The sequence below is a fragment of the Morus notabilis genome, unplaced genomic scaffold (genome assembly GCF_000414095.1).
Source record: "Morus notabilis unplaced genomic scaffold, ASM41409v2 Scaffold6021, whole genome shotgun sequence".
In the NCBI taxonomy this organism is placed as follows: Eukaryota; Viridiplantae; Streptophyta; class Magnoliopsida; order Rosales; family Moraceae; genus Morus; species Morus notabilis.
Genome location: NW_010363040.1, coordinates 1,867 through 19,147, shown reverse-complemented (window position 1 = coordinate 19,147; position 17,281 = coordinate 1,867). Strand labels below are relative to the sequence as shown.

At 35.1% G+C, this 17,281-nt stretch overlaps 2 protein-coding genes across 2 annotated transcripts; one reads left to right on the top strand and one right to left on the bottom strand.

Moving 5' to 3' along the window:
* The first annotated feature begins 683 nt into the window (after positions 1-683).
* On the top strand, positions 684-7,577 carry LOC21386275 (ABC transporter B family member 1). The gene is made up of 10 exons (XM_024169055.1): positions 684-1,512; positions 2,028-2,082; positions 2,183-2,358; positions 2,493-2,693; positions 2,830-3,089; positions 3,187-3,503; positions 3,651-3,874; positions 4,742-5,115; positions 5,190-5,904; positions 6,057-7,577. Exons 1-10 carry the CDS (start codon positions 1,033-1,035, stop codon positions 7,344-7,346), a joined length of 4,092 nt encoding a protein of 1,363 aa, XP_024024823.1. The 5' UTR covers positions 684-1,032; the 3' UTR covers positions 7,347-7,577.
* A 4,835-nt stretch (positions 7,578-12,412) lies between these two features.
* Positions 12,413-14,424, bottom strand: LOC21386274 (zinc finger protein 593). The gene is made up of 4 exons (XM_024169054.1): positions 14,159-14,424; positions 13,898-14,006; positions 13,431-13,493; positions 12,413-12,750 (listed from the first exon to the last, which is right to left on the bottom strand). The coding sequence occupies exons 1-4, from the start codon at positions 14,241-14,243 to the stop codon at positions 12,648-12,650; spliced, it is 360 nt and encodes a 119-aa protein (XP_024024822.1). The 5' UTR covers positions 14,244-14,424; the 3' UTR covers positions 12,413-12,647.
* Positions 14,425-17,281: the final 2,857 nt, after the last annotated feature.

Below are 17,281 nucleotides of genomic sequence, written 5' to 3'. Positions count from 1 at the left end.
AAAATATACACAATTTACAGAATATGATACGATTTAAAACAAAGTACTACCATTTTTTTTAATGTTCTAATTCTACTGTAAAAATCTCATTTTTTTTTCTTTTACTATTTTCATCTCTGTGAGTTTTCTACTTGAATCTGTTTCAGTCAAAAACCAATCTGTAGTTTTCATGCAGTGTTGTCTGTCGGGTGGAAAATCAAAAGACAAAAAATAGTTATTAATTTAGGATCCATTAATTTAATTATTTAAATTTTTACTTTAAATTAAAATGTAATTTTATATAAATTTTTTTTACTGTAATAAAAAAATTAAAAAAACGTTTAGTTCATGGATTAAAATCATAAAATTAAAATTATTTTTAATTTACGTGTATTTTTTATAAAAAAAATATTATAATAAACTATAAAATATGATTTAAATCAAGATAAAAATCTCTTAACAAACGTCACATAAATATAATTATTTTTTAAAATTTTTTTATTATAATAAAACATAAATTTTAAATTTAAATCGTGCAGTAAAATGTAGGGACCTTACAAACCTCAATTCTCTCTCTCTAGGCTCTGCAGACAGACTTACCAATCTGTCACTTTCATTGTTTTCTTTTTTTTTTTTAATTTAAATTAATATTTTTATTTTTTTTTATATTTTACAGATGAAGCAAAACTGAGGGAAAGGAAACCCATCAACCATAAGCACAAACCCAGCAACTTTTGAGGTACTACAGAAACAACAAAACACAAAACTGAGAGAGAGAGAGAGAGAGAAAGAAAGTTTGGAACTTTAGCACAACCCAAGTTACCAAAAAAAAAAAAAAAAGAGTTAAAAGTAAAAAATTTGAGCCGAAAAATAAAGTTAAATAAGACCGGGGGAAAAAAAAAGAGCTCAAAAGCCAGGTAGCAGCAGCGAACAGCAGCAGTAGTAGTAGGGTGAAGATAATAAAGAAGAGAGAGAGAGAAGAGAGAGGGAAGAGAGAGAAAGAAAGAGGTTTTGTTCCACTGATAATAAAGATAGGAATTTTTATTTATATTTATGCAAATGTCACAAGATTCTCAGGAGATAAAGACGATTGAGCAGTGGAAATGGTCCGAAATGCAAGGCCTGGAGCTCCTTGTTTCTTCTTCTTCTCCTCCATATAAAACCAACCCAATTACAACAACGCCACAAGAAGAAGGAGAACAACACCAACAAAATCGACAAGAAGAGGAGAAAACGACAATGGAGAAGAGTGGTGAATCCTCTGCTGATCCAGCACCGGAGAAGAAGGAGAAAGACTCTGGTAGTACTAGTGGCAATGGAGGAGGGAAGAGTGAGGGAATTTCCCCAGTCGGGTTCGGGGAGTTATTCAGATTTGCCGATGGTCTGGACTATGTTTTGATGACAATTGGGTCGGTCGGAGCAATCGTCCATGGCTGCTCTCTGCCGCTCTTTCTCCGATTCTTCGCCGATCTCGTCAATTCTTTTGGCTCCAATGCCAATAACGTTGACAAGATGATGCAAGAGGTCCTCAAGGTCTGTGATTTTTCATTGCCGCTAGAATTGTTATTTCCCAAATTAGTAACAAAATGAAAGAGACTGTTTTTTTCATTGCTCTGTTTTCTGTTTTTAAAACTTTCTTCTGGGATGAATTTTTTAGTGAGCATTTTGGAGAATAAGCCAAGACCCGAAATTTATATCAATGTTTTTAAAAAAATCAAAATTGGAAAAAAAATCTCACAATCTCATTGCTCCTTTACTTATTTTTTTCCCTGCCAAATTATAAGAAGAAGAAAAAAAAAGACTGGTTTTTTAGTGCTCTGTTTTCCGCGTTTAAAACTTATTCTTTAGAGAGGAAAAAAAACAGTTTTTTTTTTTTTTTTTTTTTTTTTCATTGCTTTGTTTTGTTTTTGGTTCTGTGATGATTTTTCACTTCGCATTTGGAGAATAAACCTCAACCCAGAATCCAAATCAATGTTCTTTAAAAACTCAAATGGCAGAAACAAAATCTCAGCTTCTTATTTTCTTTTTTTTTTGGGTGAATTTTTCAGTACGCATTGTACTTTCTCGTCGTTGGAGCTGCAATATGGGCGTCCTCATGGGCTGGTGAGTAAGCTTCTGAACTATTTTCCTTTTTTTTTTCTTTTTATTTTTAAATTTTTTTTTTCTGGGTTTGTAATTAAGGCTTTATTATTCGATTGTGCAGAGATATCTTGTTGGATGTGGACGGGAGAGAGGCAATCGACGAGGATGAGAATCAAGTATCTTGAAGCCGCTCTGAACCAAGACATTCAGTATTTCGACACTGAAGTCCGAACCTCCGACGTCGTTTTCGCCATTAACACCGACGCCGTTTTAGTCCAAGACGCCATTAGCGAGAAGGTAAAGTAAATATGTATATATTATATATATATATAATCTCTCCTTATCTTTCAACTGTTTCTAACTAATTCTGAGTTAAACATTTTTTTTTCCTACTCTTTTTTTTTAATTATTTTTTTTAAATTTTGTTGCAGCTGGGGAATTTTGTTCACTACATGGCCACATTTGTGTCTGGTTTTGTGGTGGGTTTCACTGCTGTGTGGCAATTAGCTCTGGTCACTCTTGCTGTTGTTCCTCTCATAGCAGTAATCGGAGGAATCCACACAACCACACTGGCAAAACTCTCTGGAAAGAGCCAAGATGCTTTGTCTCAAGCTGGGAATGTTGTTGAACAGGTCTAAAAAAAATTCCCCACTTTTTTTTTTTTATTATTTTATTTTATTTTAGTTTACTTGCCTAGTAGATGATTTGTGGCAAAAGTTGTGTGCTTTTCTGCATCTGGGTATGGCTGATTTTGTGGCTGAATAACAGACAGTTGTGCAAATTCGTGTGGTTATGGCGTTTGTTGGGGAATCAAGAGCTCTACAAGCTTATTCCAGTGCATTGAGGATTGCCCAGAGGCTTGGTTACAAGAGTGGATTTGCAAAGGGAATGGGACTTGGTGCCACTTACTTTGTGGTCTTTTGCTGTTACGCCCTCTTGCTTTGGTATGGAGGTTATCTGGTTAGGCACCATTACACTAATGGAGGACTTGCCATCGCCACTATGTTTGCAGTTATGATAGGTGGACTGTAAGTACTGAATTTGCATTTTTTTTCACTTTTGTTTTTTATCAAACAGATTTCGAAATGTTGTTCGCTTGAATGTTTTTCTCCTTTGGCTGAGCAGTGCGTTGGGTCAATCTGCACCAAGCATGGGTGCATTTACAAAGGCTAAAGTTGCAGCTGCGAAAATTTTCCGGGTAATTGATCACAAGCCAGGAATTGACCGGAACAGCGACTCAGGGTTGGAGCTAGATTCGGTGACGGGTCTTGTGGAGCTGCAAAACGTGGACTTTTCGTATCCAGCGAGGCCAGAGGTTCGCATCCTTAACAATTTCTGCCTGAGCGTCCCGGCCGGGAAGACCATAGCTTTGGTTGGCAGCAGTGGCTCTGGTAAGAGCACTGTGGTCTCTCTCATTGAGAGATTCTATGATCCCACCTCAGGTAAAACCATACAGCAATACACATATCTTCCAAAAATTATTAAATAAGTTTGTTGCAATAGAAGTCACTATTGTTTGTTCCATAACTCATTTAATTCAGTAACTGATGAATATTTCCTCTCGTGATTGATTAAAAAACTTGGGACAGGACAAGTTCTTCTAGATGGGCATGACATAAAGACATTGAAACTGAGATGGCTAAGACAGCAAATCGGACTTGTGAGCCAAGAGCCTGCCTTATTTGCTACAACCATTAAAGAAAACATACTTTTGGGTAGGCCTGATGCAGACCAAGTTGAAATTGAAGAAGCTGCAAGAGTTGCAAATGCTCACTCTTTCATTATCAAGCTTCCTGATGGTTTTGACACTCAGGTTAGTTTTTATATATTTTATATGTATGTATGTATGTATGTATGTATGTATTTATAATGACACTCAGGTAGGTTAGTTAGCTAATTAAGCCTTTTGACAATGACATGAAACTATCTGAAGAGCAGTAAGCTACACGGTACAATAATCCTATCTGATTACCTTATCTAGAAGCCTATTCCAAGGAAAAAATGTCTTTAACTTGTGAATATTAAATTTGGTTATGGATCTTGACTAGGGGGGTTCTCATGATGTAGTTCGGTTTTTGATGTCTTAATCTTAATAATATATAGTTGAGAGAGAATAGTTTGATTTGGTCAACAAACAAGACCTAACCTTTTTATTTTTTATTTTTTTTATGTCGAGTTGTTCGGAAGTCAAATATAGAAAGTGTTTGGTCATGCATGTATTTTGATGGAAAGTAACATGCTTTAGTCAACAATGCATGTGCAGAAATAAATAATGGTTCATTATACATATGTAATCAGACATGAATTAGCTAAACTGTTGAATGGAGGATTACGTAGAAAATTCCTAGTTCGTAGAATAAGGAAGATAAACACAATATTAGCACAATAAAATAAACATATTAATTATTTCAGTCTCTATGCAACTTGGAAAAGAGCAAAAAAAGAAAAAGAAAAAAATGGAAAAAAAAGAGTTAGTAGCTAACTGATTTTGTTTAGTTAATCTTTGTTTTTTTTTCCGTGGGAAAATTTGATTCAATCGAGTACTTACAAGGATTATTTGAGTTACAATTTGACCTTTACTAATTGGAAATTTTTACTTTTCAATAACGATGACATTAAGTAAACATGAAAGCATAAAAAAAAAAAAAAAAAAGGCATAATGGTTGCTCGAAAATGGCAGGTAGGGGAGAGGGGATTGCAGCTCTCTGGAGGGCAGAAACAGCGGATAGCCATAGCAAGGGCAATGCTGAAAAACCCTGCAATCTTGTTATTAGATGAGGCAACAAGTGCTTTGGACTCTGAGTCTGAGAAGTTGGTACAAGAGGCCCTTGATCGGTTCATGATAGGGCGGACGACACTTGTCATTGCCCATCGCCTCTCAACCATTCGCAAGGCTGACCTTGTGGCTGTGCTGCAGCAAGGGTCTGTTTCCGAAATCGGAACCCATGACGAACTCATTGCTAAAGGAGAAAATGGCATGTATGCCAAGCTCATAAGAATGCAGGAGATGGCACACGAGACTGCTCTCAACAATGCCAGGAAGAGTAGCGCTAGGTATCACCCGTATACTCTCTGATTATCAATATCTTTTACGTAATGAAATGCTGATTAAAGTTCTACATTTGCAGGCCTTCTAGTGCCAGAAACTCAGTTAGCTCACCAATAATTGCTCGAAATTCCTCATATGGTCGATCACCATACTCCCGCCGGCTGTCTGACTTCTCCACTTCTGATTTTAGTCTTTCTCTTGATGCCTCGTACCCCAATTACCGGCTTGAAAAGCTTCCCTTCAAGGAGCAAGCTAGTTCTTTCTGGCGCCTGGCGAAAATGAATTCACCTGAATGGGTTTACGCTTTAGTTGGTTCCATTGGTTCTATTGTTTGTGGCTCTCTAAGTGCATTCTTTGCATATGTCCTTAGTGCTGTTCTCAGTGTTTACTACAACCCTGATCACGCTTACATGATCAAACAAATCGGAAAGTATTGCTATCTGTTGATCGGGCTTTCATCGGCGGCACTTCTCTTCAACACGCTACAACATTTCTTCTGGGACATTGTGGGAGAGAACCTCACGAAACGCGTGAGGGAGAAAATGCTGGCAGCCGTGCTGAAAAATGAAATGGCATGGTTCGATCAGGAGGAAAATGAGAGTGCTAGAGTTGCAGCAAGGCTGGCTCTTGATGCCAACAATGTTAGATCAGCCATAGGAGACAGGATTTCGGTAATTGTACAGAACACAGCGCTTATGTTAGTCGCATGCACAGCCGGTTTCGTTCTTCAGTGGCGTCTTGCCCTTGTACTCGTAGCTGTCTTCCCTGTGGTCGTTGCGGCCACTGTTTTACAGGTTTGTTTTTTTCCCAACTAGTGCCTCTAGCATGCGATGCTTACAGAATTGTTGGGGCTAAAACACCAGAAATGAAGCATATGTAATCAATTTTTACGAATTTTTCACGTGGTACAAATTTTTGTATAATAATTTCTTGTTGGCTTTGGCAGAAAATGTTTATGACTGGTTTCTCTGGAGACCTTGAAGCTGCCCATGCCAAGGGTACCCAACTAGCTGGGGAGGCCATAGCCAACGTGAGGACTGTTGCCGCCTTCAATTCAGAGGAAAAAATTGTTGGTCTTTTCACCACCAACCTCGAGACTCCGCTACGCCGCTGCTTCTGGAAGGGTCAGATTGCTGGAAGTGGATTTGGGGTAGCTCAGTTTGCACTCTATGCTTCTTATGCTCTTGGTCTTTGGTACGCTTCATGGCTTGTAAAGCACGGTGTCTCTGATTTCTCAAAGACCATCAGAGTTTTCATGGTCCTAATGGTCTCTGCCAATGGAGCAGCCGAGACGCTGACCTTAGCTCCTGATTTCATCAAGGGTGGTCGAGCTATGCAATCAGTATTTGAACTTCTTGATCGCAAAACTGAAATAGAACCTGATGACCCTGATGCCACGGCAGCTCCTGACCGGCTGCGTGGAGAGGTTGAATTCAAACATGTGGACTTCTCTTATCCTACTCGCCCTGACGTCCCCATCTTCCGTGACCTCACTCTGCGCGCTCGAGCAGGAAAAACTCTTGCGCTTGTTGGTCCTAGTGGGTGTGGGAAGAGCTCGGTTATTGCATTGGTACAGCGGTTCTATGACCCAACATCAGGCAGGATCATGATTGACGGGAAAGACATTAGAAAGTACAATCTCAAGTCACTCAGAAAGCACATTGCAGTGGTGCCTCAGGAGCCGTGTCTTTTTGCTACAACCATATACGAAAACATTGCATACGGGCATGAATTCGCGACTGAGGCGGAAATCATAGAGGCTGCAACTTTGGCCAATGCCCACAAGTTTGTATCCTCGTTGCCTGATGGATACAAAACTTTTGTTGGTGAGAGAGGAGTCCAATTATCTGGGGGACAGAAACAAAGAATTGCGATTGCCCGGGCATTGGTGAGGAAGGCAGAGCTTATGCTGCTCGATGAGGCCACTAGCGCACTCGATGCTGAGTCTGAAAGATCCGTTCAAGAGGCTCTAGAGCGCGCCTGCTCGGGAAAGACAACAATTGTGGTTGCACACAGGCTTTCAACCATTAGGAATGCCCATGTCATTGCAGTGATTGATGATGGGAAAGTGGCTGAGCAAGGATCACACTCCCATCTATTAAAGAATTACCCTGATGGGTGTTATGCAAGAATGATACAACTACAAAGGTTCACACACAGCCAGGTTATTGGAATGGCCTCAAGTTCAACTTCTTCAGCAAGACCAAAAGAAGATGAGGAAAGAGAAGGCAAGTAAAGGTGAACAAACATACCAGTAAAAAAAAAAAAAGGAGTATATTCATCCATATACGCCTTGTGATTTTTTTGGTTTTGTTTTGTTTTTCTCTTTCTTATTTTGGTATAGTATGTCTATTATCCCTCCTTTTTTAATCTCTTACCGCATATGTTGTCTTTATGGACCTCTCAAGGACAATGATAACAAGCAATACGTAAGATTGAAATAGATGATAACATAGAGTTAATGACACTTGTGCATCTATCTTTTGTCTCATGGTTTATAGAGAATATTATGAAGCGTAAGCAACAGATAAAACGACATCTTTTTAAGGCAAATTGCAAGGTCAGGACTGTAGAATGACAAATTTTTTATATTTTTTTGGTCGATTATACTATAGAATAATAATAATAATAAAATGCCACTAAATATAGCTTTTTATAAAAGATTTTCTGAGTAGATTTTGAAATTTGTATTGGAGCTTTTTTAGTAACACCATCAATTTCATTCCCAATATTTTCATTAGTTAATAAAACATAAGGTTAGTTCCATTTTAATCTTTAAATTTTGGCCGAATCTCATTTTAATCCTTAACTTTTAAAGCGTCCTCTAATAACTCATCGTCTACCAAATTATTCTAAATTAGTCATTCTGTTCATCTGATTGTTAAAATCTCGCCCGGAAAAAGCATGACTTCGTTCTCAAGTTCAAACGGTGAACTCGTATTTAATAAACACCCAATCTCTTCGAACTGATTCATTCTCTACCATCATTTAATGCTTGGAAAGTGTTTGCGCGGTGCAATATGGGGGGCCCAGATCTTACAAAATGATACACAATTTGCGCTTTGAAAACCTAAAAATGGCAAACTTCATTTGGCCACAAAAATCATGCATGGAATCCAAGAGTATATTCACCATATGTAATATGATCACAACCTATATGGAAGTGGATATAATGGCATTTGGATGTAGACCTTGGAAGAGTAACATGTGCTGCTGACAAAATGTTAATGATTTTTAGTTCGGAAGCAAATACCAAACCGCCTGGTTTTGATCCCAATTGGATATGCATATATTTATGATAAGAGCCTTGTGGGGAACACCATTATTGAGCTGAAAGTCCACATGTGGCTTGCACATGTGCATGAGTTTCCAAGACAAGAAAGCAATTGGAGAAAATACTGCCGAACTGATTAAAGCAGAAATTGGAAAAAGACTCGAGAGATGAAGAGAGTCTTGAACACGCCAAACATAGTGACTAGTGATGGACAAGCGTGGAGAGGAAAAAAGAAACAAGGAAAAGAAAGAAAAAAAAAGTGGATAATGGTTGAGGAAAATGACAGATTTGTGGGACGCCACCACCTAATCTCTTTGTTGGTGAGAAATATAACACAAAGGATGTGAGTGGCCAGAGATGGGGGTTCAATAGAAGTGGCCTACTGTGATTGCCTGGTCCATTGTTTTTGGATTTTTTTTTGCTCATTCATTCCCATTTAATTTAATAATTAAATTAAATAATGAGCTATATGTACATTGTACATCTCAGTCAAAATAATGAGTGACACAAACTGTCCTACTCTAATTTATTGATTTGAGAAAGATTCAAGTGAAATCTGAGATGAATGCTCCAAATATATATATATATATATATATATATAAATGTCTTCCGCGACTGTATCAATCTAGTAAATGTAATATTTTTTTTATTCGCATGAGTAATAAATATCATTTGTGTATTCATATAACATTCATTTTATCAAAATGTAATCTCTCATCATATATGTAACTTGCTTTAATATTATCATATTGTACTAAAATATATATATATATAATATATATATATATAAATGTCTTCCTCGACTGTATCAATCTAGTAAATGTAATATTTTTAATGTTACATCTGCCGTAATGTACGGCTGTCACACCATACTTTTATATATAAATATATATATTTGACATAGTGGAAAGTCATAACTAACACACCTTCATTTTGGTCAGGGACAAGCAGATTATAATGGCTGTTTTACTGACAATGCAAAATTCTTTTCCGCTGTCAGGATTTAGGATGAAAAAAGAAGAAAAGTAAATAGGAGTGACCAAAAAAAAAAAAAAAAGAAAAGAAATTGAAACATTTGATCATACGACCTCAGACAGCAATTATTTTACTCTGCATAATGATGCTTTGGCAGTTGTATTGAAAAAGTAATTCTGGACAAGAATTTGCATCTGGAAACATAACGGTTAGAAGGAGAGGGAATAGATTGAGGGATCCAAAATTATCTATACAACTCCAATCTCGTTCCCTCGTAGTTATTTAGATTCGAGAGAAAATCTATACCAAACATAAAGTATGTTTGGCAGTGATTTTTGGAGTCTAAAATTAATTTTCTAACCATTCATAGTTAAAATTTGCGTTTTAGTAAAAAATTATAAAAAGTAATTCTTAAAAAATTTTTTAAGAATTTACAGTCAAAATCAAAAATAATTTAAAAATAATTTTAATTTTTAAATTGTGCGGCAATCATCTTGAAGTACAATTAATGAAAATTTCATAATACCCATAATACTCTTAGAATTAATATTTGTATAATTACAGTTTACAAAATACTCAGGGTGTGTTCGGTAGCCTAAAAACTTAAAAAAAGGCAACTCGAGTTTCAACTTTATTCAAGTTCATGTTCTTTTAAGTTTGAACTCAAGTTTGAGACTAAAAATCGAATTCAAGTTTCCCCTTCAACTTGAGTTCAGAAACTCGAACTTAAATTAATAAATAATATTTTTTTATTCTTAAAAATGCTATAACTTTTTCGTTTTAATCCTGATTGAGATGATTTTTTTTTCTATGCGATGACAACGAAAAGATGAATAAACCCCACCCATATACACTATTAAAATTTTTCATCACCATTGAGTTTTTATTAAAATACTATCTAAATACAAATTCAAGTTTTGACTTACTCAAACACAAATTCAAAAAGATTCTTATCTCAAACCATAACTCAAATGTACACAACCAAACACAAACTCAAGTTTCAACTTCAACTCAAGTTATAACTCAAATTCAACTCAAAAATTACGCTCAAGTCACACTCTAAAAAAACAGGCCCTTAATTACTTTTTACAACAACTATTTTTTTTAGCACAACTAAAAGTAATTTTTTAAAAATCTATAGCACTATTAAACTAGCCCATAATAATAATAAAAACAAAAAACCGTCTGTCCTCATCATTTTCTATTTTCCTCACCTAGATAAAGAAAATTTGATGATTACATCAAACATTGGCACTTTAAATGTCTGATGAAGTATGATAGGCTGCTTGTTTTTAGTCGGACAAAGACAATGGAAGCAACTGACAACTCTTGCCTAAAACAGCTAATTTGGTAACAAAGACAGCCTACTAAAAGCCAAGCCACAGTGTAGATAAAATGAACCCGGATCAGAAGAAAAGAAAAGGGAGGAAAAAGAAAGGGAAAATGGGACATACCAGAAACAGAATCTCAAGCAGAGAGGACAAAGAGGAAACTGATTAAAAGCTTTAGTCCTTGGACATATTAAATCTACAGCTTCCACCTTATAGGACGTTAGAATTCTACTGTAAAGATGCTATACCAGAGTCTCCATTCTTTTTTTTTTTTTTTTTTGAACTTAGAATGAGAATTCGAACTCTTCTCACTTTATGGTGGAGTCAGATGTAAAATTACCGTTAAGCTATGCCTGCAACCTTAAGTTTTTATTCTTACCTTTAAGCTATGCCTGCAACCTTAAATTTTCATTCTTACCGTTAAAGTTTTCATTCTTACCGTTAAGCTATGCCTGCAACCTTAAATTTTCATTCTTACCGTTAAGCTATGCCTGCAACCTTAAATTTTCATTCTTACCGTTAAGCTATGATTGCAACCTTAAATTTTCAGTCTTACCGTTAAGTTATGCCTCAACCTTAAGTTTTTATTCTTCTTCTGATTATAACAAAGGATAGTAAAGTGAGGAAACTTCCGAGCCATTCTCAATCTCTATAGACTTTATGGCTGTGAATCTCAAGTTAGAGCTAGTAACTAGAAACAGTTGTGTTTAGACAATCATTAAACACAACCGTTTGTAACTGTTCGATGACGGAAAATAAATGGGAGTTACCAAACATTTTTTTTTTTTTTTAAAGAAAATGAAAAATAATAACAAGAGAAATTATTTAAGCTTTTCGTTTTGAAAAATTAAAAAACGAAAATGTTACCAGACAAGGCCTTATATGTTCATATTTTTAAGTCTTGTCAAGCAATTACGTTTCAATTTTCAAGCAAGTGGAAAGCTGAGGAAACCGATTCATTGGACAAAATCAATTCAAACTTACATGTTCACGGGAAATAAACTACGTTGTAGGCTAATATTGTTGGAAACCTTTTTACATATACAATATAAAAGAAAACTCTCCTCATCAACTTTGAGTAGATGAGTGAGAAAGAACACTTCCTCAGCTTCATGACAGAGCGTATGGATGTATTGCTTTGCAGACAGGACTTTCAAACGTTAAAGTGACACTTTTTTTTTCTTTCTTTGAGGCAACTCGATGCACTAATGTAATGAGACGTTTGATTAATAGAGTCAGAACCATGATTCATAATTCTGATTTTTAAAATTTAAATTTTTTGTGAGAAAAAAACACTGTAGAAAACTAAGAACTACAATGCAGAACCACGGACGAATCCTTAAAACAAACAGATGATTCTTGCTATAAAACTGATTGTAATTCGATGAACACCTTAATGTTTAAGCAATAAGCATTGTTCTCTCTCATATTTTGTGTTACAACTTACAAGTGGGACTTTGCAAGGAAATTTGCTACTATAATTGTTTGATCGCAACAAAAAAGAAAAAAAAAGAGAACTAACTATGCCATATCACTACGATATCCACAAGAAGAGTACTAACTATACATGCTATTTCTTGGTTTGCTTAGTGTGGTTCATGAACATCTCTTTAAACATGGCATCACTAGTAAGACTTTACTAGAAAGCGTAGGATAATTGGTTGTTTACGATATGCGTAATAGTAGTTATAACAAGAGGGGAAACGAAAAAAACACGAATAGTAAACAAAAGATGATTTAATTGATTAGGAAATAATAAATCATAAGAATACAAAGAACAAAATTGATTTACCACTAGCACATTTTTTTTTTTTTTAGAAACTAAAAACTTTATAGAAAGGCAACTCTCTCACTACTACAAGGTAGCATTTTCTGTTTAAGGATCAGCCTTGTATCCCTCATCTTCTAAAGTTCTAAACAGATAAAAGAAAGAAACAAAAACAGGTTGTTCGCGGCTTCACATGGACATAAGCTTCGGGCCATTATCTGGCATTCCCATTCCACCTGCTAAGTCGGCGTCGAGTTGGGTGTGCGGTGCCGGTCCCATCATCAGTTTCAAACTGCATCAGCAAAAGACATTCAAGGAAAAGGAAATCACCACCATGCAATGGCGTCTAAAGTTCTCGAACAAGATGTGAAAGTTAATGTGAATCGAATTCCAATGTCACAAGTATGAAGCAGTGAATTCAACTACCCTTTTCACAAATGAAATCAGAGGCTTTCCATGGGTCGAAGCAATCCTGCCGACAATTTATGAATAGCCACGCACATAAATCACTACCAGAATACCGGTCCATTACTACTCTTGTTCTTCCCTATCTCCACTTAGTCTATGTTTTACTGATGAAGTATAGTAGGTTCTCAACTTCTCAACTTCTCAACTTGAAACAACAATATGATAACACTATAAACAAGTATAGGAGTATTTAGCTCCTCAACCCCATAGAATTCATAAAAAATCAAAATAAATGAACTCTCTTATGACCATGATATCTTCAATATGATTTACGTTCCCAGTATATTTGATATAAAGAGTGAACACATGATGACATTTCCAACGTGAAAATGCACCTTCTCTGAGTTAATTTGATCACATTTTTTTAAATCAAACAACTATTATAAGAACAAAGTCCTCATTTATCATCTAAACAAGCACAATTAACAATTAAAACAAAACACAAAACGTCAAACAGAAAACACAAACAAAGGAAAATGATAAGAGCAAGATCAATTTACTTACCGCTTCTTGTGACGCTTTGTTTTGAAATGCTCATCTCTAACGGTCACATTAGCGAAGTATCGGCTGCACATGAAATGAAACCCATTTTAATCAACAATTAAACACAGAATCAAAGAACTCAAACCTAGCTAAGATAATTCTAAAGCCCAATTCTTTAAAAACCTAAACTTTATTCTATTTAACCTCAGCTAAGCATAACTTTCACGTTTTCATTTCTACAACTCCCCAATTTCCTACACCTTTCTCATTCTTTCTCGGCAACCAAACACGGAAAACAAAAACGAGAAAGAATAACCTGGTTAAGATAATTGCAAAGCCTAATTCTTTAAAAACCTAAACTTTGATTCTATTTAATCCTCAGATAAGCATAATTTTCTCGTGTCCGTTTCTAAAACTCCCAAATTTCCTGAACCTTTCACATTATTTTCTCGGCAACCAAACACGAGAAACAAAAAAGAAATTCATACTCGCAGTGTACGCAGTAATACTGGCCCATCCCCGGGAGGTCCTCGTCAACAGGCAACGGCTTCTTCACCTCGTCCGGCTTCTTCAGCTCATCGTATACCATGTCATCGCGTAATCGATTTTTCGTCAAGGAAAATTCGAATGAAAAATAACAATAATAAGAGCAATACTTGAAAAAAAAAAAAGAAAAGAGAAGGAAAATCAGATAGAAAGCCCGAGAAAATATCGATCGACCAAGAGAGAAAGAGAAAGAAAAAGGATATCTTTGACGAGAAACTTGGTGCGGCGCGCGGTCTTGTGAGAGTACCTTCTCTTCTTGACGCGTCTGTGAGGGCATTTTCCTCCCATTTTCTTGTTTGCCCCTCTTCTCTCTGGTTCGGCTTCTCTGAGCTGAAATTAGGGTTTTTTTCTTTATTCTAACGATGAAATCGACAGAGGAGGAAGAAAGGAGAAATTTGTCAGGGTGGATAATTTAATAAAGTGAATTTGGTAAAATAACCTTCTTTTATGAATAAACATCTTTCGCATTTTATAATTCGGTGACCATTTTACAAATAAAATTTTTTTAAAAGTTATTTTACGAATAAAACCTTTTTATTCGGCTCGAGGGTTTAATCAGGTATGGTAAAGCGGTGGTGTTTGTTTGTTGTTTCTCCCGATACGGCAGCGTTTTGAACAGTTAAATGTAGCTTTATGAACTCTTTTCGGGTGGCGGAGGTCGGCCCAAAGCTCAATTCAGGCCCATTCCATAAACATCTCGAGTATGTTCTTATGTGTAATTTCACATAAAAAGAAAACACCAGAAACACCGCTAGAAATACCACTCAAAATAATAAAAGATATTATTTATCTCACTCAACTTAAAAATATATAATTACTATTTAATTAATATAAAAAAATAAAAGATCACAATAACATCTAACTATTTATAATAATATAAATAATAAGGTCTCGTTCACTTCGGGCCCGTTCGGTTCGTTAATTCGAGTTGAGATGTGATGTTGTATGAGAGCTTTTTACTGTAGTAAAAAAGTTAGATGTGACTGTTTCTGAGAGCTTTTTACTGTAACAAAATTCTAATTCTAAACTCGAATCAGTGAAAAGAACGAGGCAGATTCGAGTTTTCAATTCGAGTTGAGATGTGACATTTTTGAGAGCTTTTCACTGTAGCAGAAAAAGTTAGATGTGACATTTTCTGAGAACTTTCTACTGTAGAAACCTAAAACTGAAAACTCGAATCGGTGAAATGAATGAGGCCTAAGTCTCTACTATAAAATCACGACAAAATCACATGTAGTTTCTATTAAACAAATTTCACATATGAACATCGTAAATTCACATAAAAATAATATAATAATAACATGAGAAATTAGGTAAAGTAGCCAGCCACCTCTTAAAAAAATTATCAGAATTTTCTTTTAGAAAAATGATCTATAACTAATCAATTAGATCTTATTATTCAGTAATTGACCATCAAATTACTAAGTGATTCATTGATAAATTATTAACTGGACATTAATAGAACACTTAGGGCCCGATTAGTTCGCTGATTCGATTTTTTAATTTGAGTTGAGATGAGATTTTATGTGAGAGCCTTTTACTATATTAAAAAAGTTAAATGTGATTATTTCTGAAAACTTTTTACTGTAACAAAACTCGAATTCTAAACTCGAATCGGTGAAATGAACGATACCTTATTATATTGATAAAACATTATTGGTCAACGGTTATCCAACAATTAATTTTAAAAACAGCCATTGTTCTAATTTAATTAAATTTGATATTTATTAAAAAAAATAATTCCTGTTATTTTCCCACGTATCACTAACAACATTGAAAAAAGATTGTTATTAGTATTCTTAGATAATAATAGATTCTTGATCTAAAAGTGAATAGGAAAAGAAAGGAGACTTGGTGATCAAAGATGAATTTAAAAATATTTGTTAATCACAATAATCATTCTAAATGAATTATCCAGAAAATGAAAAAAAAAAAAAAGTATGCCCAAAACTTTAAATTTTTTTTTTAAAAATAACACCTTAATTAAGGCTCATATTATTAAAGAAGAGGAAAAACATGTTACAATCACACAAAAATCTAGTGAATCTGTTGAAAGGAAAACCAATATAATCTCTATACACATAAAATTCTAAAGAATCAGGATAATAAGGTCATCACATCCTATTACAATTAATAATCTCAAGATTAACAAATTTGTCAACACACCTATTAGCTTCGCGAAATACATGAGAAAAATAAAAATCCATCCTCTTAGATATAAGAAAGAATCCTGCTCCAGTTTTCGCGCAATCTCTAAAAGACACTTACAAAGATTTTGAGGATGAATCACTCTCAAGACACAATTTAGGCCAACCATTGTCATATGCAATAGAGATGACATTAATTACAACCCACATTTCAGCTTCAAAAGCGAAACCTTCTCCAAGAAAAACACTGAAACAACCACAAACAAAGTCCCTAACATTCCTAAAAATTCCACCACAAACAATCGAGCCAGGGACTCCTCTTGTCGAACCATCAGTGTTTATCTTCACCCACCCAGATGGAGGAAGAATTCAATAAATTGGAAGCATCTTAGTATTTCGAGACAAAATCTGACAAGTACGTAATTTCTCAAGGATACGAAGCTCAGAAAGAATTATAAGAATAACCCAAGTTAACAATAGTCTTACATTAAAGGGACAAAAAAAAAAGACTCTTGAATGTTATCTTTTACTTATTATATCTGCTTAACAATAGTCTTACATTAAAGGGACAAAAAAAAAAAAAAAAGACTGTTGAATGTTATCTTTCACTTATTATGTCTGCTTGACATGAAAACTAAAATTTGAAGTATATAGTAAAAGAATGAATGAAATAATTTATAGAAACAAGTACAGTGACCTTATTTCAACAAAATTGGAGTGCAAAATGATGTATCTGAGAGATTATTAGAATGAATCAAACATTTTGAGTGAGTTATATTATCCGAAGCAGAAAAACAAAAATCAAATGATAATTATGTGAAGACGAAAATAAAGTACAAAAAGAAGAGAGAGAGAGAGAGAGAGAGAGAGAGAGAGAGAGAGAGAGAGAGAGAGAGAGAGAGAGAGAGAGAGAGAGAGGGAGAGAGAGAGATTTGCAAATCTAGTATAAAAATTTACTATGAGCTAGAGCTGATTAATACGCGCCGGGTGCAATGCAGGGTCGTGGACAATTAGCTATTACCATCATCATCATGATCACTTTCCAAGCTTAATTATAGAAGAATCCTTTTCATTGACGTCTTTATCCCTGCAGTCCCCAATTTGTTCACCTTCTCTTTAATAATTCTCATTGGACATATTACAAAATCATTATAAGCTTCTCTGCTCAAGAGAAATGAC